The following is a 25,120-nucleotide window of genomic DNA, read 5'->3' on the forward strand; positions in this document are numbered from 1 at the left end:
TATATATATATATATCTGAAGAGTGCTCCTCACACTATTTTATTGATATATTTTGCTTTCGCTATATTGATACTTTATTAGAAAGCATTCTTTTTTGCGGATATAATCGTGTGAGCTGATGAAGAGATATTTTTTCCCGGATTTTTATTTTAAAAAAAATTTCTCTTTTTTCATTATTCTGCAATTTTTTCAATATTTTCTCTAATTTTTGAATTTATATATATATATATATATATATACATAAAAGTTTTAGTTTTAACTGAAGATTCGAGTATAATGGACAGTAAACAATTTAGGATGAACATCGGTAATAAAACTTAATATTTATTAATGGAACTTATCCAGAACTGAAAAGATACCTTGCTTTTCACTCACGATAACGTATCGAAAAGATGTTACAAACTAAGCCTAATGCAAAAACTAAAGAAAGAAATGCGATCCTCGTGATTACCTGAAAGAATGCAATCAAGAATGTGAATCAGAATGTGAATGCGTTATAGAAAAATAAAAATAAAAACATAAAGTGAAAATCACGAATATAACATCTCTATAAGAGCACAACATATAGTTTGTCTATAGAAAGAATTCCCTCGCCACAAAGTCTGAGGTCGTCTTCTGCTATGGAAACAATAGCTTCATAGAGGGGAGCTTTTCTTTCCCCTGATTCCCTTTCTCTCACTGACATTAGTCAAAACCTATTTTAAATATTGACCTAACAGCCGTAATTGAAGTAGTTAACAATCGTAATCATAGTCACCACCATTGTTCCAGGCGAATTGCGAGGGGATTTCTTTCCATAGACAGACTATAAGCACTACGTATACCAATCTAAAAAGGAAGAAAAACAGTTCTTGTTTGTTTTTCCCTCTCTGGGGAAAATGTCTATTCGTTCTCCCTATCACAAGTTTTGTTTTTCTCTTTTTTATAGCTCCGAATCTAATTTAGTACAAATTTCCCGAATCTCCATAATGAGAAGGGGGAAATAACGAATATCTCTCACGGTTAGCCAGCCAACAATAAAAATTATTATCTGCTTATATATATTTTACTGAGACAGGGTGATTCCCTTTCTTGCCTGCTATTTAACATAGCTTTGGAAAAGGTCATTAGAGACTCTGGTATCAACACAAATGGAACAATCTTACAAAGAACTGTCCAACTACTCGCTTTTGCTGATGATATCGACATAGTTGGAAGAACAAAACGCTCAGTCATTGACGCTTTTGTAGCGCTTGAGAGTGCGGCGAAGGAGATGGGACTAGTTATAAATGCAGACAAAACCAAGTTTTTGATCGCAACAAATAAAACTCCTGATCGATCTCCTCTGGAGATAATGACTTACTCTTTTGAAACTGTTAACCAGTTCAAGTACTTAGGAACCTTGATCTCTAGCCACAACAACCTGAAAATCGAAATAAATAACAGGATTTTCATGGCTAACAGAATTTTCTACGGCCTCAGAAACCAACTCAAATCCAAGTTCATCAGTGTGAAGACAAAGTTAAACATCTACAAAACTTTAATCAGGCCTATAGTTACATATGGAAGTGAGTGCTGTACCCTAATCAAAACAGAGGAAGAAAAACTGCTAATTTTTGAAAGAAAATTTTGAGGAAAATCTTTGGATCTCTTCAAGAGAATAACGTAAGGAGAATTCTTTACAACCACGAAATTTACAAAAAATATGACAAATACGGTTTGACCGACATTGTGAGAACTATTAAAGCATCACGCATTAGGTGGCTGGGCCACCTCTTCAGAAATTCTGATGCCGTCCCTGCCAAAAAAGTGACTTTTTCCACAATTGAAGGGACGAGATGTAGGGGACGACCACCTACAAGATGGATAGACGACGTTTAAAAGGACCTCAAGCTATTGGGAGTCAACCGATGGCGGACCGTCGCACCGGACAGGGCCATATGGAGGAAAATCTGCGAGTCAGCCTTGGCCTGTGAAAGGCTGTTGCGCTTATGAAGAAGAAGAAGAATATATATTTTATGACCAAGTCTATGAGGGTGAATTGTAGTATAATACAAATTAACGAATTTTTGTCATGAGTTCATTTGTGTCAGAAAAAGAATCCCAAATTTACAAAAATTTAGAAGAAAAAAAAATAAATTACATTGATGATTGATTAATAAATTACATTCATGATGATTGAGAAGTATTTAATTAATCAATTGTGTATATATATTTATAGTTTTAAAAAGTATGTAATGTGGATGCCGCTACAACAAATTTTTTCTGAGCATTTATTATTGTTATTACCGATAAAAATAAATGCTCAGAAGCAAAGTTATGAAGAAGCAATGAATGAAGCAATTTTATTATTAGTGCTTTTAGCTTGCTATTTTCGAGAAGAAAAAAAATTTGAGAAGCATTCTAAGTGCAGTGAATAGCAACGATGCAGTGAATAACAGCTGTACAGAAGAGGCAGACGGTATACAGCACATCAAATAAACGTAACAGCATCAAATTTGCTTGACACATCTGCTAAATGGACCATCCTCCGTAACATTCGAAGCCTTTCATTCTAAACAGACTGAAAAGTGAGCAGAATGGAAAAAGATTCTGATGAAGGCCTTGGGCCACAATGGGCCGTCGAGTCATTAAATTTAAAAAATGTGTTTTTACCATTTAGTGTTTATTTCCCGTTTACAAACCAATTTACGTACGGCAAACCTTACGCGCACCACCTCACGCTTGATATTCAGAGAACACACAAAAATACAGAAGTTCCAATGATATTCAAATTAAAATGTTGGCAATAAATTAATTAAAAATAAAGAAATTAAAATGGGTTTTTAAAAAAAAAATTAAAGCGGTAATAAAATAGCTAGATTAAACAATCTACGATCGGAAAAAAGGCTGGCAATATGCGCACACACAAAAATCAATTCAAATTAATTGCTTCTTATAATCACATCGCCTCCCCTCCCCTTCTGGTTATCTTGGAGAGCGAAAGCTTGTCATTAATACAATAGTATTAATATAATGGCACTGTGTATGTTATTTATTTAAAATACTTATACATTATGTCTGTTCGAATATTATTGATAGGTGCATTGTAAAATAAATAGCAATTTCTCTCCGCCCTAAAGGTAAAAAAAAAAAAAATGATATTGAAAGTTGAAACTATCATTATTATTTATCATAAGAGAAAAAATATCTAAATAAAAGAAAGGAGTACAAAATGGAATGGCCGCTATTCTTGTAAACACCCCCGCAAGAAAACAGGTTAAAGTGTTGACGAGATTCAAAATCCAGAACCCCACCTCGCAAGCTGTCCGGCAGCTTTATTATCCTGTCGCATTCAGCCAAATGATTGAAAGTGGAATAGTTTTTTTCCCAATAAAAGAAATTTGCACAACACACCCATTTTGAAAACTCCCTCCTTTGTTCGATTTTTGTTCGAATAAGCAAAAAGGAAGATTTATTTACTTCTTTCCGACATCTGAAAGAATGACATTAGTTCCTTCAATCAAAGAATAAGTTTTTCAAAAAAAAAAAAAAAAAAACTTTATTTCATTTCTCCACGGAAATTTTTAACGGGAAAGGAAAACTAAATCATATCTCAGACTAAGAATAAAGTAAAAAAGTTGTGATGTGGATTTTATTGTGAATGTTTTATAATAAACAATTTGACGTTCGTATATATAACTCAAATCTTTTAAACTAACAAAACATGAACAAAAAAAAAACTACTATAACACTAAAACAAATAGCAAACATGTTTTTCGGTTCAAGATGCCACGAGATAGCAATTCTAAGAGACAAACTGCCCAGAATAAACAGATTTTCATTTTTACATATAAGAACTACACATAACTAACATGATGGATAAAAACTATTTTGAAATATAACTTTTTATTCGTTTCTTTTAAAACTACCACTTTATGGAGTTTTTTTTTTCTTTTTTTCGCCTAGAATCTAGATAATAAGTTTACCGAGACAAATAAATATAAATAATCCGTTAAATAAACAGAGACGTTACAAAAATTTAGAAAATAAAAAGAAATAAAGACAATTTCACATTTCATGATAAAGTTTTAATTGCAAGGGGATTGGCAGACCGATACGAAGTTACCAACATAAATATGTACACAAGTTTTTCCCACTGTGCCATAAATAAAAATGATTAATCTGCACTTTTTAATTGCCATAAAGTTACAGTCAAAAAAGTTTAGTGGGTATAAGCTGTACCTTAAAAGAGAATTCATCTTTAAGTAATTCGCGATCGCAACGCTCGAGTACGCCGTCTAGCGGGAGCCTGTAAATATCAGACATTAATTTATCACGTTTTCATTTAGTTCCATCGAAATCATTGACAGAATCAGACGCCATTTTTTAGCAGCAAATAAGAAACAAAATTTCCCTAAGGAAAAGGCCGAAGAACTTGAAAAAAATCTCCAGAATATTAGTAAATCTTTCAGGAACAGAACACGCCAAACATTTGAAGAAAAATTCCTCAATAATTTTTAATTTCTATTATCAACAAACTTGCAACTGATGACTTCCGATTTCGGATACTGTTACAGATGTGTGTATTAAGGTAAAATGCATTTCTTCTGTCTTCAATTCATTACGAATTAAAGTGAAGTCAACATTGCTTTCGTCATTCCAGTGAATAAATATGAATTCAGAACATACAGAATTGTAATAGTTATAGCATATTCTTCTTCGTTATAGAATAGTATATATTTCTGTATCCATATAATTCGGAAAACAACAATAAAAAATTATCCAAGTTACTTGAAATAGTGCCATTTGTGCTGATTCTTAATTAATTTAAATCGTTTTCTTGGTAAGTTTTTTTTAATTTTGAAAGAATAAGTTCAACTAGAATTCAGCTATTCTGTTTTTAGCTACATATTCAAATTCATATCAATTATAAAATTTTGCTGTGTAGTATGTTATCTAAAAGTAATGAAGGTATAAACTATGTATCTATTATTTGAGAATAAAGTTTTCAAACAAGGAACTTATCATTTTGGAATTCTCCGGGAATCATAAATCAGGTAAGTGCAATGATTTTTACAATAAAAAATTTGCTTGTAAATATTTTTTTTTCATTTGATGATGGTTCTCTACAGAATGGTTTTTTACGTCTGATTAAGAACTATAAGAATAATAAAAAAAGAAACAATATGAAAGTTTTTATTTCAATGTTAATAATTCTTAAAATCGTTTTTTTTATCCTAAGAATTCTTTATTTTCCGTTTTTTAGTTTATAATTTTTTGATAAAAATTGTTCTCAAAATACTTTTGAAAAATTAAATGGTATAACATTATGTGTTTATGTATACTTCTTGTATATTCCAATGTTTGAAATAATATGATTCAGAAAAGTATGGAATAAAAATTCGGTACTTACGACGTATTAACGCCACCGCCGCTACAGATTTGGCGGTTTTTAAGTGCCGCCAATCTACACTTAAAATTTTTGCGACAGTTCATAAAATAAAACACTTTATTTAAAATCAAAATAGTTAATTGGATTTCGGTGGAAAATGAGCCGATATAGAGTTTAGCATAGATTCAAAACAATCATATCGCCATATGAACTCTGATGAATAAGATTCCAAATGAAATAACATTTCCAAAACGTACGTTTACCAAGATAAAGTTTTATGTTGTGGGAATTGGTACATTTTCGTTTTTTCGGTAAAATATTTCCCTCCTGAAAAAATAAAATTGCATCTTGTTTTGTTTTTGGCAAATCCCAAAGACGAATATTCGTAGCACTAAAAATGGCGACAAAAAAGAATTGTTTTTTTGTTTTTGTTTCGTCAGCATTCTTTATTTTACGTTTCTTAGTTTCTAAATAATGATTTTTATTGAAACTTGAAATTTTTTGATAAAAATTGTTGTCAAAAAACGTTGTTTACAAAATTAAATTTCATAAAATTATGAGGCTTATGTATACTTTTTGTTCATTTTAATTTTTGAACTAATATGATTCTTAAAACTATAGAATGTAAAGTTTAAATGGGCCTTTCATGTTATATCATTAAATTTAGTAATACTATTTCTCGGGCATTAGGTTTTAACTCTTATAAGAATATACATATTTTTTTCTGTTAATGTACAAATATTTTTCCGATGTGTTTTGGATATTCCTTCTCTAATAAAAAGAGATACCATTTTGTTTTCGGTTGTACAAGAAAGAATATCAAGCATTTTTCTTTTTTAAATTTAATAAGCCACATTCAAGAAGGAACGTTGCAATGCTACACGCTACATTAAAGACGTCTCCAGAGTAACTGAATGACGGTTCATATAGAAATCGCAGGTATGCGTCTCATACAACAACGCCCCCTATAGTTCGTTGCGATCGCGAATTGGAATTTACACAGTTCAGAAGGAAGCAAACTGCCAAATTTACGATTAGCACTACACACGCAATGCAACAGAATTTTTCATTATTTACATTTTCAATAATACCAAAAATAATATTAAATATTGCAAAAAAGCAGGGACAAAAATAGAGGTTAAAATGCGTTTTGAATGTGTTTGTGAAACAGAAAAGACAGTTTAAAAAATATCCATTTATTGAGCTGCATTTAAAAAACATCCAAAACCGATCTCAACCTTTTCAAATAAGAGCAAGTCTCGCTCTGTTCTAAAAAACAAATAAAATACACACGCGACGTTTCTGTTATAGGAGATGCAGGCGATCTTGTTTTCTTTATAAATATGGTTTTTCCAGCCTAGCTAAAATGTATTATTTAAGTCCTGACCCTGACATCTATTTAATCCTCTCTTTTTTAGCGCACCTTTTTTTCGATTATAACTTATTTAGCAACACTTATAACTAGACCTCCTTCAATTAAATAATACATTGTTTATTTTTTATGAACAGAGACTATAGGAAGAAGGATGTAAGGTAAAAATATTATTTATTGATTTTATTGGACACCAAATATCAATTGATGATTTTAAATGAAAATTCACAAATAACCGTTCTTATCAAAAACTAAATAAATGTTAGCAATAATGTTATCGATGACGTATAATATTTTAAGACAAGCGTGAACCTCAAACCTTCCAAAAATAATTATATGCTCAATTTAAAAGTTTTGAATATTTGTCTCAATACCCTTTTTAAAAAAATATTCTGAATCGAAAATTTCTTGTAAAATTTATCTCCCATAAAATTCTCTGTTAGACTGTTTTTAAAAGCAAAAAAAAAGCCTTGTTTAAGTCTTCATTGTAAAATTCTGTCCTTTAAAATGCATCTCCTCTAGAGAGTTTTCACATTAAACTGGTTTAAAAAGAACAACATCGCATGCTGTATTAGTATCGACTGTGAAAGGCCTGCCTTATAAAATTTGAAACCGAAACTGGTTTTAAAATTTAAGGGGGAAAAATCATATCACAGAAATCTAAAGCAAACTATCTACCCTGTAAAATTGAAGACCGAAAATTTCCCGTAAAATTTTTCTCTGATAGAATTTTAAGGTTTTAAAATAAAATAGAAAAAAAAGTCTCCCATTGTTTAAGTCATAAAATATCTGACCGAAAACTATTTACAAATTTTATCTCCGATAGAATTCGGCATCATACTGGTTTTTAAAAACAAAAACGCCTCATATTGTTTAAGGCTCTACTGTCGAATGTGCCCCCTGGTTCAAAAATTATTAGCAAAATTTATCTATCTCCTACAGAATTTTGTACCATGCAAGTTTTAAAAACAAAAAATCTTCAGATTATTTAGGGCACATTTTGCAGTGAACTGCAAAATGTGTCCCCGGTAAAAATATAGTTTAAAAATTTTTTACAAAATTTACCTCGTAAAGAATTCTGAATCAAACTGATTTTAAAAACAAAAAAATCTTCATATTATTTAAGGCTTCACTGCAAAATGCGTCCCCTGTAAAAATATGTTTTAAAATTTTTTTACAAAATTTACCTCATTAAGAATTCTGAATCAAACTGGTTTTAAAAACAAAAACGCCTCACGTTGTATGAGGCTAAAAAATATGTAAACAAATAATAATGGGATCACGCTTGTCAATCTCTCTTTAAAAGAAAAACAATTAAAATATATCACGGCATTTACTTACACTTTATCACTTACATTAAATTATGAAGTGAAAAAAAGAGAGTAGAGGGAGGAGTAAAATATTGCGTAAGATTATGTAGTGGAAATAATTCTAACGTGATAACCACAAGCGGGTAGTGAAATTAATCTTAAAGCAAAAAGGTCGCAAAAGGTCTGAAATATAATGATAACAATACCTTTTTATGGGCGCATTTAACTACAAGTAAAAGCGACAATAACTTCTCGCATGACCTATTTCCGCCTAAACACGTTTTGACCCACAAAAAATCCTGAAACGACAGATTTCTCATGAAAACAACATTTATCGACTTTTTTTTATTGTTATTAAAAAACACTCTTTGTTCTTTTTAAACTCTTTTTTTTTCAACTGGCGACTTAAACAAAGCTATGTTCAAAACATAAATATCAATCCGATTTTCAGCAACAATGTTGACAAATCTTTTTTTTTTTTTTTCCGTTTTAGAAATGTGTTTCACGAATAGTTATGTTAATAAAGAATTAACACATATTGGAAGTCAAATAAGGATATTATGCAAAAAGAAAGATTTTTTTTCGAATTTAGTATTCGTCATATCCTGTAAACCAGGAGTTATCCAACCATTTTTTTCAGCTACGACACAAAATAGACAACCAGATCAGCTTCAAGACCCAGAAGTCTATTTCGAAATATACTTTCAGACATTAATATAGTTTTTTTTAATATTTTATTTAGATAAATTTTAAATATCTTTTTTTTCCATGAACAATAAGCAATAACATGAAATAGAAAAGTGAAGTAACAAGCTGTGTAAAGGGAGATAGGGCTGGCTCGCTATTACTCCTTGTATAGTTATTTCTAATTATTTGCTCATTTCACCTAAGCTTTATTTAATATCCCCAACTTTCAATTTCGTTCATACCTTATTTTAAATACATTAATAAACGGCATCCCAGTTAGCGCCAGCATTTCCTGAGAACCTTTGGTGATCTACGATTCTTCCAAAGAATACGCGTGTCAAGTTCGAGCCGCGGAACATACTTTAAGAACTCTTGCTCTGAACGTATTAGTGACACCAAATTCAAGAATAAACTTAATAAAAAACCGTTTGCTGATTTGATAATCATCAAATTCTCATGACATCTAATAGAATTTTTAAGGTTCAAGAATATGTGTAGGAGTTACAACATAAGCGAGTACTGCGGAGATATCGATTTAAATAATTGGTAATTTACCAAATCGAGTGCACTGTCAATCTGTTCGAAAGGTTGAGTGGCATCATCCGGCGAAAAGCTCAAAGAAGCAGTTGTTTGTTTAGGAAAATGTCAGAAGCGATGTTTCCCTTTTAGATGCCAATGGGAAAATATAAAGTAAATTTTTTGTTTAAATATTCATTGAAAATATAGAAAACAACTCATGTGTTTACATTATTTCCTACTTTAGATTTTTATTCATTTATTTTTAGTAGAAGAATAGTTCGAGAGTATTTTATGAGACATAAAAAAAAAGAATTATAATTTAGTAGAAACATTCTTAAGATAAACTTACATAGTTTTATGACGGACTCTTAATACCAGACTCAAAAATTACATTGCCTGACATGCTCGGGCATGTACTTTTTACCCTTACACTTTACACGCCCATTTTGGCACATAAATATTTAATCAGAAATGCCTTAACATGATGCAAGTTAAATTTTATTAACACTGAAGAAAATTTGTACGATACAATGGTTCGAAGTACCAACATTAAATTAAAGCAAGAAATAATTTTTCTGAAACTGCGTATGGAAATATGGCAACAATAATTTAAGGAGAAAAATCTATCACTCTGTTAATACTTAATGAGTTTTTAGTCGCGATATGTCAAACGAAAATTTAATCTGAACACTTATGAACTATCAATATTCCAGAAATCAAAAAATGTAAATTGAAGGGCTTTTGAACTGTAGTGGGCAGAAAAAAAACTTTTTAAAAAACGTTTTATAAAAAAAAAACTAAACAAAATATCACAGTGACTTATACTTATTTGTTGAAAGAGAATTATAAAGACATTTTTTTCCTTCTACCTCACTAAATGTATATTATCAGAGAGAGAGTGATGAATTATCTACTAGGCATATTAGCTTGTATATTTAGAAATTACAATATTTACGAACAACCAGAGTTGAGTATTGTCTGGCTTTCACGAGAACTCCTCAAGATACAAAACTTACATGCTGGCGGTTACTGTGGTAACAAAGAAAAGTCACAAATGCAAGTCTCGTTTCGTAGTGATCCAAGGAAAAAAAATCAAAACAGCCTTTTTCATTTAGAAAAAAAAGAAATCTTTTTTTGGAAGTGCATAACATGTACCACCCTTAAAAAAAGGTCAAACTAAGAAAAGTATAATTAGCTCTATTTAAATATGATAAAAGCAAATTTTATTGCAAAAGAATATCAAAAAAATAATTTTTTTAATTTTAAAATTACTTTGTTTGGAACAAAGTTTTAACAGTTTCCAGCATAATTTTATTAAAGGAACACTGATCAATAATAGTTTGAGATCAATATATAGATTTTTTTTCACTGTTGCATTAAAAATACCTCAGAAAGAAAACGTAATAACTAAAAAATAAAAAATTTAAAAAAAAATCACATTTCTACCAATATTAATTGCCACAAATGCCTACATTTATTCAGAGAAAAATAAAATACAAAATTTTATTAATTGCTGTGATAATCATTTCTTTATTAGACTGAAAACACACACAAGACAAGATCTTGCATGTTTTTTGCATCCACATTAAACCAGGCTGTTTCAATAGCTTCTCCTGATTCCAGTACTACTGAGTACTGTTTTACATGCTCATTTATGAGTCTTATTTTTTTCTGCCTTAAATTTGCTAAAAAATTGCATTTATTTACTCTAGTGTCTAAACTTTAGTAGTAAATGTCACATTTTATTTTTTCCTCCTTAAAATGTTAAGTATATTACTTTTTTTTAACCTTAAACATTTCTCCTGTCTGCTTATTATACTTTTTCATTATCAGCATTTTTTCAAAGATAATTTAGTATTAATATACCTGCTTTTTGATTTTTGATAAATATCTTTAGTTTTTGTGTCTGTGAAAATATATGATGAAATATGTAGTGTTGTGCATTGGGAATTGTAAGTGATGCAAGTTTTTGGATGATTCTGAGCATATGGACAATTTTTCAGAATAATCCAAATTGGTTTTCATTAGTTTAAAGGATAATAAAAATATGTTTTTAAAAAATCTAAATCAGGCAACAACATAAAAAAGTACAGAATTAATTACCAATCCAAAATTTGATAGTGAAAGGCTCAACAAATAAAATCATTCGATTCATTCATACCTTCCATGCCAGATATATCAAGCAATATCTTCTAATTTTATAAAACAAAGTTAGCCATTACCTGGTCCAAGATCCAGTGCAAACATTCAGTATGAAGTTCCTTCACCTTTATTTTACTTTGAACGATAATATACTTGTCTTTACTTTTTTCAACTAAATACTTTCAGCTTATTTGCAAAGACAGTTTAATAAGTTAGACACATTTTTATATTTTATTGTAAAGATCAATAAATAAATCTTTTTTTTATGTCAGTGTCATGCTTTTAATTCCTTTTTACACTTTAGTGTTCTCTTTAACAATGCATCCTATTCTCTTACGTTAAATATTTAAATAAAAGTACATAAACCTTAATGAATTATTTCACTGAAGAAAAGCAATACTAACGGTTTAGATGCTTTTGTTTTCAACAGTGATCATACTGCAACAATTACAATAATAGAAAGCCTATTATGAGACACATTCATTCATTAAATTAAATAGTTTCCCTTATAAATCAGTTTTAAAAAAACATTAAATTTCTACCTTATAATTTTAAAAGTCATTTTATTTTTCGTTCTTGCATTGAAATAAAGAGGACTTGCGATATCGTAATTTCTTTTAAAAAAATAATAAGACAATAATTGCTATGAAATTATTTTTCAAAATATTATTATCTTAATATCTATGATATTAAATTTTAAGCATTTTTTCCGTTTTTGTTTATTTTTTTAATTATTTTTATTGTTATTTTATTTTGCATTAAAGTGAAATTTGCAGAAAATTATAATTTTATGTATGTGGGATTTCGAAATAAATAAAGAGAATAGATAAACATAGTCTCCATTTTATTCATATGTTCTGGTTGCTTGCATTATAATTATTTAAAAAGCAATGTGATTTTTTTAGAGCTTTGCAGATTTTTCTCAACATTTCCACCAAAATACAATGGTAGTTAACCATTTTATTTCCTGAAAAAAGTAAAATCCTCACGGAAATGAGAAAGATTATAAAGGAATAAACAAAAAATATGCATGAATATACTACCACTGTTCCTTCTGAAACATTGCATTCACAATATAGTAAACATTGCATTTAATGTTGACTAAAAATTACAGTCATAAGCAAGAAAAATTATAGATCTGAAGTAATGCTATGGAGGAGTACCAGAAACATCCCAGTGACATGAGCCAAGTAATACTTTAAACAATTTAAAAACGAAGACAAGTAATGTTTTAAACAATTAAAAGTGCAGGAACTATAAGATACAGCTTCATATAAGCAACAGGGCAAAAATCACACAACAAAAGTTTTGAAGAAAACAGAGTTGAAGTGAGAGAAATGTGCTTAACAGTAACTTAATTTAGTTAAAAGTAAGATCCCATAGTTTAAAGGTTAAAAAAAGTATCTTACAAATGAAAACTACTAAGGCAAATATCTATGATTGTGCGAGAGTCAGTGGTCAGAAAAATTATATTTATTTTTTGTTGTTGTTTTTACAAGTTCAACTACTTTACTAAAAATATAGTTAACTACAAATACTTTACAAACAGAGGTAAACAACGTTTAAGAGCACAAAAAATATTTATAAATGCAGACAGCTGTTTCGGATGCTCAAACCCTTAAACCTAACTAACCCCCCTTTTTTGTTCCTTGCTTCCCATTCGCCGTCATCCATTCACCCATCACTATTGGCCGTTGCTCTAACCACCCCCCTCCCTTGTGACGTCACCTTTCTCTATATATTTACCCTGTTTGATCTCATTTCTTTCTGTTGCACTGATGAAGGTTGCCCTTTGAGCATCCGAAACAGCTGTCTGCATTTATTAATATTTTTTGTGCTCTTAAACGTTGTTTACCTCTGTTTGTATTTTAGCACAAAGGTCGCCCACTTGTGTATTTACAATTACTTTCTCTTAAAACTAGTGATTATAAACTACTTTAAAAATGTAGTCATTAATTAACTATTTTTAAAATATCTCATTTAGAAGATTTAATTTACATTCATGTCAAATATAATAGATGTTAAAAATTGAAAGAAAAAGTTCGGAAAAAAGCGGTTTAGAGCAATAAATCTGTTTATTTATAAGGAAAAATTATGAAAGAAATATCTATTCTTGTTTATAAGAACTAATTTATTATTCTAAAACATTTCTTTAGCAATTTGATTAGCCTTTTCAGTTCAGACAACTTTAGTCTTATCTTCTGTGGAGGAAAAATAATAATAAGTCAAATAAGAAGAAAAAATATTGTCCTTTAGCACTTCAATCAATAAAACTGAGTTCTATAAATTTTGAGTATAGTTGCAACTACTAAAAACACTCAGTTTTGTGGATATGATCATCAACACATTGAGCTTCGTTTGAATTGGACAAAATCCAAAAATTACAGATAAAAAATACTATGTATTCCTGGAGTTCAATTAAAGGTTAGAGTATTTGTATTAAAAGATTAGTTATGCAAATTACATGTGTACCCTAGTATTTAGTTACCAACAGAAATAAAGCACCCTTAAGTTTCCATAAAAAACTATTTAATGATAAAACTGCTTAGTTAAATGAAAATCAAAAATTTAAGCAGGAAATTGTTTTTTCAAATAAAGATCAAAAACTTAACAACAGAATAATTATTTTTTTAAACACTAGTTTTTGCTTATATGATTTCATTGTATAAGTAAACTCTGTACCGCAAGACCATAATCATTATATATAAACGCGAAAAAAATTGATGTTGCATACAAAAAGGCAGTAGTATGTTAATGTTTATATGTAATAAAAATTAAAGTTTTAATAAAATATCTTATTTAACAATAGAAAACATTCTATAAAACAAATCTAATTAATCATTTACATCCCTAATTAATCAGTCCCTAAACCTCAAACAGTGGACTGATCATAAAGACAATGTTCATAACAGAAAATTGAAGTCGAGCATCACTGGCTGCGGTCAGTAAGCAGGTGGGCGACCACTTTGATCAGCCTGTGTGGGGACCGAGGGTGTGCTGTATCCGTCCTCGTTAAACTGTTCTACCGTAAAGTGCTCGACTTTGTGCGCAGGTTGTCAGGCTACCAAAATAGGAAAGACATCCCCGCTGCAGAGGATTAAATTTGCGACACCATATCTCCAGATTATTTTCAGGAATGTATCCAGACCGTCGCCAATAGCACATTGTGCAGTTCTAGTGCGACGTGAATAAAGTACCTACCTACCAATCATTTAAAAATTACTTTCTTTTCATATTCCTTTGTAAAACACAAAGATATATACATCTAATTCAGCGGTTATGGGTAAGGCAAAGAAATTTTTCTAAAATCAATGCTAATACTTTATTATTAAACTATATTTCTATAAATAAAGAGAAAAAAAAGAGTAAAAAAAATACAAAGAAAAAGAACTGCAGTGACACAGAGGAAGTAAAATTTTTTCTTTTGAGTAGATGAAACTAATTACCATAAAATCAGTGACACTTTATAGAAAAGCAAAATTATTATAAAAATATTATGTAGGTAGCTTCATTAAAAATTGTTTGCTTTGCATTCTTTAGATGTTCTTTTGTTTTATGTTTGCGATGGGAGAAAGGGAAAATCTCAAATTTTTGAACTGTTTGTTGTTTCAATTTCTTATTTAAAAGCAAAGGTTATGCTAATTCTAAATGCTCTTTAGGCTCGTGATGGACTTGAAGATTTGCATCACTCATATAAAAAAATGACTTACGTTTGAACATAATTTTATTACTAAACTAACGTTAAAAATAGTTGTCAGAACTTGCTACAAACTACAGTTTTTCTACATCACATTACTCACTAGACTACTATTTTAAAATGGTAGCACACTACACTACAAACTATGAAAAAAAAGTAACGACTTCAGTAGTTTTTGCTACGAGGAACGTGCCTGTTTCGACTCCAAGGGCAGTTGACATTTTTTAAACCACAATTCGGATAAAATATATTAATAATGCTTAATATTATTTAAAAACAGTGCTATGACTTAATACTTAATATTTTTAAACTAAAACGGTTAAAAATATAATTGTTACAAACTAAATACTGAAAGAGTATAATCATGGTTATTTGTCCAAGCATAATGTGATAAATTTGTCAAGAATATATAAGTTATAAGTTATGACCCAATTTATCAACTATGAGTTTATAAGTTATGACCCAATTTGTAAGTTATATGTCCAATGAAGAATAAATTAATTCAAATCGAAACATATTAAACAAGATCAATTATTCTAACAATTTCTCTAGGCAGAACAAGTCTTTCATCACTAATTATATACACAAACTAGATATTTAGTAAATTTTATAAGCAATTTTATTTAAATAAACATAAAACTAGAGATGCATAATTATATTTTACCTTCAGCTAATAAAAATATATAATTTAAGAGTTTCACATCACTTTTATCTGTACTTAGTCTCTTATCTTGATCTACTTTCTACTACTTTAGTCTACTTTAAACATCAAATAATAATTTACATATATTCCTCTTCCATTAATTCTCAAGATACAAATTTCAATATCAATTTAATCAGACTTTTAAAAAAAATGTTCTAAAGAGTATATTTATGAATCATAATATTAAAAAACACTTCATCTGAAAAATTAGGTGGTGAAATGACAACCTCGGCAAAAATATTACTTGAATGAATATTATAAGACAATTATTCAATGAGCTTATTAAAAACTTAATTTTATCCTTTTGAATGTTTATAAACCTATATTTAATCGCACTATTGAAGAAGAAAGCAAAAAATTATTGAAACTATTGAAAAATTAATGTTAATAATGAATTATTATTTCAACTACCAACTGCACTGCTCCAATTTTAATCATTAATTCAGTTCCAAAAAAAAAAAAAAAGTCGAATAAAGCTTGCCCACACTAAATAATTTTAAATTTTATTTTTGAAAATTATAGTTTTAAAAATTATATTTCCAGTGATGAAAAAGCTAACGTTAAATAATTTTTGCTAACACATATTTTCGACGTAAAAATTTTCAACCCTGGTCAAACTCAATTTTTCATTAACAATAGAAATAACTAAGATGCATGAGCCTATAAACTATATCTATTGCATCAATGATCACTGAGTTACCAGTAGCAACCAACAATCAAATATACATTATTCTACACCAGGGGTCCCCAACCTTTCTGTACCTAAGAGCAAATACCAGAATATCGGTCGAATGGCGGGCACCATTTATTTTTTCAAGATAAATGTATAGTTGGTTGGTAGACATAGGTAATAATACACACTACATATAGTGCACAAAAAATTTTACTTTAAAAATTAATTTAACATATGAATATAATTAGTATTAATATTCTTGTGTAAAATAAATGATTACTAAATTGCTTTCAAAACATACGAAGTATAAAAATTATTTATAAAATACAGTCAATGTGGTGTTTGGCATGACATTTCGCTGGCCAGCGCTATATAATTGGGAGAATATGATGCTCTTTTTAAGAATGGAATTTATTCCTTCAAGTATATTCCAGAATTTCTCATGTGATATAATAGTTTTGAGGATAATGTCATTCTGAAGATCCACAATTTCTATCTCCAATTCTTCTCGCTTTACTTGAAGAAACTCTGAAATGTATGTTGCTATTACGGTTTATTTGGTTGGTAAAAGGATTAACAAAAAAGTTATTAAAGGCTCGATGATATTAAATTGTTGAAAGCGCTTTTTAAATTGATCTTGAAGCAATTGGAGGTTGATGACAAATGTTAATAAGCCAATTTCACTGTCACCTATCATTTTTTTCATGTTTGGAAAATGCACAAGACACTTCATTTTCAAATGTGATATTCACAAAACTAGCTTAGCTCTGAACGAGTTTATAGCCTCTATCATTTTTGCTTTATGTTTGTCCTTTCCCTGCAGCTCCAAGTTCAAATTATTTAGTTTTTTCATTATGTCCGTTATGAAAGACAAATCTGCTAGTCAAAGAGGATCTCTTAGTTCTAAAAATGTTTGATTTTTGGCTACAAGGTAATTTTTTATTTCTCTAATTAAATGTAGAAATCTATCAAGTACTTTACCTTTACTGAGCCAGCGTACCTCAGTATGTATCTGCATAGCATAAAATTTGCATAGCATTTATTGCGAAAATGGAAAACTGAAATATTTTATCGCTGGGTACAAGCAGCGGGCGCACCTAGATCGATCGACGGGCGCCATGGTGCCCGCGGGCATAGGGTTGGGGACCCCTGTTCTACACTTTTTGTCAATTTAACATGTTATCCAAAGGAAAGAGTACATATTGTCTAGTTTAATTTCTAGAAGAAATCAAACGAAATAAGAAAACAAAACCACAAATGAATTACAATTTCATAAGAATATTTGAAAGAAAAATTGTATAAAGATCTTTTTGGCATTTACAACCATAACACAACAATTGATTCGATTTTAAGAGATCTAGTTCAGTCTCTATGGTTGGACAACAACTATTGTTGGACTATCTGAAGAAAGAGTGTATATTGATAGTCTGTTTTAATTCTCAGAAGAAATCAATCGAAGTAAGAAAAAAAAATCAATAGTGAATTAAAATTTCACAAAAACAATATTTGGAAGAAAAATTGTGTAAATATCTTGTTGACTTCAACAACCACAACAACACGACAATTGCTTCAATTTTAAGTTATCTAGTCCGGTCTCTATGGTCGGACAACTCTAAAAATAGTTCAACATAAGCAGAAAAGACTTACCCGGTATTGTAGCAGTCAGTTGTAGGTGTGAATCTAAGTATGTAGGGTGAGCAATAGTAGTGTGCCTTTCATTTAACCCCTTAAAACATAAATAATAGTTCCTTTTTTCTTTAGTATGATAACTTGCATTAAGTTCAATAGTAATCTTTCCTCCACCCTAAATTCAGGATAAGAAAAAACTTATATAAGAAAATTAACTTTTAATTACATAATACAAAAAACTAATTCTTAGCATTTCAGAAAAGATTGCCACCTGAATAATGAGGATTTACCCATGCATTTTAGAGGTAAGACAAGCTCAAGCTCTTTAATGAAAAAAGTTTCAAGGCTTGTGTGGGCTCGAACTCATGATTAAATTTTTTTATACTTTAAAACAAACATTTAGTACAGTTATTAAGTATAAAATATATAAAATTTATTAATAAAATGCGATAAAAAGGTTTTATCGACAAATTTCCTAGGCAGCAAAAATGTCTAAGAGAGAGACCACAAAACCTTTATTCGACGCATATCTCAGACTCTAAATAACCTTTCTAGGGTTCGGATTAAAATTCTTTGAGAGGGCTTGTACCACCAAATGCGAGCCCGAACTCATCTCTAATGTGAATGTTTTCATTTTAGGAGTCATCAATCACATTTTGTAACAAAAACATTTTTCATTTATGATAAAAAATATTAAAAAATATTATTTTTCAAATTAATATAATACTATTTTAAATTTAACAATTATAAAACAAGGAAATTTAAATTTTATATGAAATAATATGTAAGCAAAATTAAAGATATTTCGAAGAAAATATTTTGAATAAATAAAAATCATTTCATAACTCATCAAAAATTATATCATTTGTGAGGTAAAATTATTAGGCAAATGTTAAAATACACCAACCCTACATTATAAAATGAGGTTTAATAATGTATGAGGTGTAAGGGTTTCAAATATTTTAAATTATCTATAACATAATATAGATATGCAACCAACAGTTAACATGAAAATGATAGCAATTTAAATTATTATATTCAATGTTTTACATTAAAGATATATAGGTCATACCATATAATATGTAATGGAACACTTATTAAAAATAGCACACTCTAGAAAAATTTAAGAAAATAAATAATTTTAATAAAATGTCAATCATCCGTACATTGTTAGAATATATGTAATTGTTATAAAACATGCAGTTATTACAAATTTTAAATTGATTATAGCAATGATATTAGTTATAACATAACATTGTTATACTATTATATAAAATGTTAATTATCCGCACTTTGCTATTTTTATATGTAGTTGTAATGTAACATTGTTATATTAAATAAAGTTTTAATTATATAAAATGACAAAAAAATGTGATTAAACCAGATTATTATTAAAATTGATGATCAGTTAGTATTTTATACCTCATAATGGGAACGAACATTTAAAAACTTTAAATTAAAAGCTAAAAACTTATTTTGACTCAAGAAATATCTAAACAGCTATTTTAAATGAGATTTATGCAATAGTGTATTTGAACAAAATTTTACTTTAAGATAGTTCGAGAAATATTACATGAAATATTTTGATATGTAAGAAAATATATATAAAAGAACCAGAACAACAAAAAAGATAGTCAACAAAATTCTACAAATGAACAAAATTCTACTATAAGGCAGTTCCAGAAATATTACATAAAATATTTTGACCTGTAAGAAGATATATATAAAAGGACCACAACAAAAAAAAGATAGTCAACCCAAATACAGCAACAACATATTAGTTAGAACAATTTTGACTGAACCAAAAAGTCAACTTAGGAAACAAAACTGCAACACTCACAAACAGAAAGATCCACACGTTTTTTCAAATATTAAATATTATAACATGATTCAAAATAAAAATTTAAAAAAACTTAAACAAAGTACAACCTTATATTAAAAGTAATAAAAACTCTTACATAAAATGGAGCTTCTTTCGGTATTATATTCATTGCCAGTTCCAGTCATAACCTAAAAAGATATCCATAAAAGGAAGGAAAAATTACTAAAAGAATCAATAATTTTAAAACTAAGTCAAATGCATAAGATAAAAAAAAGCAAACAAAAATCATTACGAGAAATAAATATGTATCATCATATAATTAAACTTCAGCTGCAAAATTTTAAACTACTTAAGCAGATAGAATTAATTTTCAAAGTTCAGTTTACAAGCCTCAGTTGTAAGTAGAACAGGTCTTATTAGTTTAAACCAAATCATTTCAACTTTTGATTCTACAACAGCAATTTCTTGCAACGACAAATTTTGTTAAATATACAGCAGAGGGTTAAAATAAGTTAAATTATCTCAATAAAATCATTTCCTACTACCAGATAACCAGACCTTTCTATGCCCAAGGCAAACCATTGTTGACTTCTGTAAAACATTGCTAAAATCAATTAATTTTGTCTAAGATTTAATTTTACTTTAAAAAATAGTTTAATAAAAAGAAAAAAATGACATATGCAATATTAATTAATATATATCAATATATTTTTTAAAAAAAGAACAAATAATTAGTATATCTCTCTTCCTTCATCAAATTTGCTTTAAAGAATAGCAAGGATAAAAAAAAAAATAATACATCAATGCAAAATATGTGTGTGCTCACGGCTCATTCGCAACTAATATTTTGAAGTTGAAGAGAAATAGTCTATATATTACGTGTTTTTATACCATAAATTAGGGATGGTTCATATAATACACTATTATTGAACTAAAAGAAATAAAGTTGTCATAAATTCTAAACGTCTGAGTGGTTTGCATGATGAAGTTCAAACTTCGTGGTTAAGCACAGGGTAAAAAGAAAATAAATATGCATATACAACTCGTTGTTGGTGCAGCATGTCTGAGCATAGATCGCTTGTGAACACCTTCTATGCAAACAATAACAGAGATCAAGAAGTCTCTACACCCTAAATGGCAATTGTGTAGTGTGTAATGAATAGTCACAGAATAATCAGTGCGATTTTCTTTGACTGCACTGTGACCATTGAATGATACGTTAAGGTTTCAGAAAATGTTTTCATCCCCATTATTCAAAGAGCCCCTAAATTTGACAAGATGTAGTTCATGAAAGAAAGAGCTCAACCCCATTGGACCAAGAGAATGTTTTATATCCTCAAGGAGAACTTAGGAGACCGAATTCTGGCCCTGAGGTACCCAGACGCAACTAATATGGAATTCGCTCAGCCACTATATTCTTCAGATCTGAACACAGGAGGCTATCGACACCATTGATGTTCTGACACTTCAGTGGGTCATGTAGAATTTCGCTATTCATCCGCACCACATCATAGCCAAGATGGCAGGCATATCGAACATGTCATAGCCTAAATCCGAATATATGTAGTGACGTTTACTTGTTGAATAAAGTTTGCACACTGAGTAGTTTTTAATCAATTTATGTTTCATTTCATTTAGTTCAACAATAGTCCCCCTGTATCACCTTTATAGGGATGATTTGGGTATTTTTGCAGATAATGACGATGCTTTTATCGCCACATTTATCCAAGACACAAATTCCCTTTGTTATTAAAATTCCCTTGTATGTTGCATAAATAATCAAATTCTTAAAAAGAAAAATTTTATTGCAAAAAAACTAACATAAGCATGTAAGAGTTGTTATATATTTTATTAAAATGGTAGAAAAGATCAAAAATAAAGCTTATGAAGACGATTTCACAATCCGATCCAGTTCAAAACAAAATTCTGATGCAAACCATAAGTGGCCCATGTAAGACTAAAAGCTATATGGACAGAAAGAAGTAATTTTCATGAATAAAATTCATAGCCATCTATGCATAAATAACTACACATATACTTTTAATTTTTTACCTGAACTAGGCAATGGTATTTTGGTACCTAGACATTGCTTTGGGGATCAAGACTGGATACAAAAATGTTCCAACTTATATCATATTTCAGCCCCGTGGCAGAATCGTGGCGACACTGCGACATTGTCGCAGAACGTTACCGAGTTCTTGCAGAAAGAGTTTTCTTTTGGGGAAGTTTTTCTGCAGAAATTTTAGAAAGTTTTATCTTTTCTTCTGAACTTATTCGTGCATCGGAGTGGGAAAAAGTGCTTGTGATTCTTCTATTCTCATTTGTCAATAAAGTAAAAAAATTCGCTTTCTTTTCTTCAGAAATTCTCGTTCTAATATTTTTTATGCAGTCATTATTATTGATTTCCACATAGTTTTTAAAAATCCGATATTTTTTATTACAACAACCGAATCTCAAAATGAAAACACGCATTTTGTATCCCTTTTCATCATCCGATTCGCGTGATTTCGTCGTCGATCTCCTTTTACATTAGTTACTGCTACGGATTTCACGATTTTTTTAAATGATTTTTTTTTTTAATGTGATGGTGATTTGCAAAATACGAAAAAAGGAAATAATCAGTGTGTTTTCCCCCTTACAAAATGCAATAATGTCGCCTCTGATATTAGAATAAAAATATATACATTTTTAACAACAAAAAAAAAAATTTAATCCAAAAAGTTCTTTTTTTTTGAAGTTTTGAAGATGCTTTTGTTAGTTTGAATTAGTAAGACATATATTTATTATTTTTAAAAGTATCTTGCAGAAAGATATTAGTATTAGAAAGGTCTGTCGCAGAAAGCTCGAAAAAATTCTGCCATAGGGTATTTCAGAAAGATTTCTAAACTGGTACCTAAGCCAAAATAACCACTAAATGTTGGCAAAACTAAACAGTGGCATTCAAGAATACATTGAAAATTAAATAGGTAAAACTTACAGCCACCCTCACCAAACCACTACATAGGTATTCTTTTTAAATTTATTCCAAAAACAAAATCATAGCAGTTTCATTTCAAATAAAAACAGAATTAATTAAATAACCCCTATATATGAGCACAACTGCATTCAAACAATTTAATTCCTAATATTACATTGCAGGTAAAGTGAGAACGTTTTGGGTTGTAACCCATTTTAATAGATCTGAATACAATAATAATGTAAATGGCACCTAATTAATAAAAATTTCAAATGGGAAATTTAAAAAAAATGGCACAAAAAGCTTACAATTTATTCTTTACAAGAGAAGAGCATGTTTACATTTTGTGATAAATAAAGAATTAATAAGGTAAGAAAAAGTACAAACAAAATTATTATGAATGTTCTACTTAATAAATATAAAGTTATCGGAATGGCATATTCTGTTTACAAATTTAACAATCTATAAAAATAAAATAATTTATTTTCAAAGAACTAATTATCACCAAATGCTAAGAAAGAAAACAGGTAAGCAAGTAAATTACATTAAACATAACATTAAACATACATTAAACATAATATGTATAATAATAATATTTAATAGAAGAAAAGCATGATCACTATATAAATAAAAACCTTTAATGAAGCATCATAGAACCATACATTCGTCAGTGTTAAAAAACTGGTAATGTCTCGATCCATTTTTAATAATCAAAAAAAAAACTAAATCTTGATGCACCCATACAATACTTTTCATTAAAAAGCAGAATTCATTAACTTTTATATCATGGAAAGAAAAGTCGGAATTATATAAATGGCAAATAAAGAAATTTTCTAACTAATCTTCAAGAGAAACAATTCTACATTCTTATAAACTTACATAAGATTAACATACCGTCACATATTTTGTTTAAAATTTGCATAGTTACCTAATTTATTTATATTCTCAGACACGATTTTTTTTCGAAAAAAAGCACGATTTTAATAATTTAACTCAAATTAGACGATCATTTTTTCGTAGTTAAAATCATAACCAGTAGGGAAAATTACATAAAAATTAACATTTTTAATTTCAGCAACAAAAACATTGTTGTTCACCTGACAGGATTCACGAAGCAGTCACAACAATACTATATTCACCAATCAGAAACTTTCAAAAAGGTGAAGTTTTCTGTTTACATTGACGTCTTCAATTCCCTGCTATGATTGGCTAGAAGTAAGAGAAAGCATTTTGAAAAATCTCGGAACCTCTATAAAAAGTGATATGCTGTCTGACAAATTATTTGATATGATTGAGATATAAGGTTCGAAACACTGTGTAAAAGATTCAAATTGACAGTAAAATTCAACAGCCAGTCTCAGATCCATTTCTAGAATTTTGTTTAAGGAATGAACTTTAATATCATCGTTGGTTCAGTGGTTAGAGAGTCAGGCTCCGGGCCGGAGGTTTCGATCCTCAACAACTCTAAGACCAATCATGCATTCGTCAAATCTGCTGAAGGTTCTGGGACGTAACTACCACTATAAATACTAAATACCGAATCACTAGTATATAAGACATGTTAACTTAAAAAGACCAGGACTCTCTCTATCTCCTCCCGGTGACAGGCAGACCAACACTTGCTTATCCCGACTGGCCAGTGGACACTGAAAAGTCTCACATTTTCTGCTAATCAAAAGATCTTTCCTCTTTGCCCTAAATGCCAACAAAACCAGGCATCACCTGAGCACACCTTGAACTGTTTAGGGCTGGATTGGAACGACATTCATTCCTCTCCCCTTTTAATTTCGGACTTCCTAAATGTCAACGGATTTATTGATCTGGTCTACCAGATGGGAATTAGCAACAACAACAACATGTTAACTTGATTCTATCTTGAGGTACCTTTTGATAGATGAAGGCTAACATTTATAATTCCCCTCAGTGGTGACCTGTGGACGTGATATGAACTTGTTATTGATGGATGATCCACATTAAAACAGCTTATTTTCTTAAAAAAAATATACTGCTCAAAGAAAGAAAAAAATTCCGGTGAAGTAAATAAAATATCCCTGTCAATAAACAAAGATGAAGGTTGGCATAATCTAAAATTAAATCCCCACAGTCCTGTGATGAGTCACTGAGCAGCACCATAGACACAGGGTCTGGAAAAAAATTTCTTCCCCTTCAGATCTATGTCTAAATTAAGGAAGTGATCTCACAATAAAAATTGTGATGGCATGTCTTCGGATCATCCTCCGGGGTATTTCCCAGACCT

General features: G+C 29.5%; 1 protein-coding gene across 7 annotated transcripts in view; it reads right to left on the bottom strand.

The window, feature by feature from the left end:
* LOC107454046 (rho guanine nucleotide exchange factor 18) overlaps positions 1 to 24,048 on the bottom strand; it is a 254,780-nt gene extending 230,732 nt beyond the window's left edge. For 3 of the 7 annotated variants that reach the window (XM_043048256.2, XM_043048255.2, XM_043048250.2), the window contains exons 1-3: positions 23,792 to 24,039; positions 20,044 to 20,095; positions 18,104 to 18,260 (exon numbers count right to left, since the gene is read on the bottom strand). In XM_043048256.2, coding sequence (XP_042904190.1) covers positions 18,104 to 18,260; positions 20,044 to 20,076 — 190 coding nt within the window. In that variant the 5' untranslated portion in view covers positions 20,077 to 20,095; positions 23,792 to 24,039. Of the gene's footprint in view, positions 1 to 18,103; positions 18,261 to 20,043; positions 20,096 to 23,498 lie in introns of all 7 variants that reach the window. The other 4 variants (XM_043048253.2, XM_043048251.2, XM_043048252.2 and 1 more) reach the window with 4 other exon arrangements.
* Positions 24,049 to 25,120: the final 1,072 nt, after the last annotated feature.

This window comes from Parasteatoda tepidariorum, chromosome 5 (genome assembly GCF_043381705.1).
Source record: "Parasteatoda tepidariorum isolate YZ-2023 chromosome 5, CAS_Ptep_4.0, whole genome shotgun sequence".
Classification (NCBI taxonomy): Eukaryota; Metazoa; Arthropoda; class Arachnida; order Araneae; family Theridiidae; genus Parasteatoda; species Parasteatoda tepidariorum.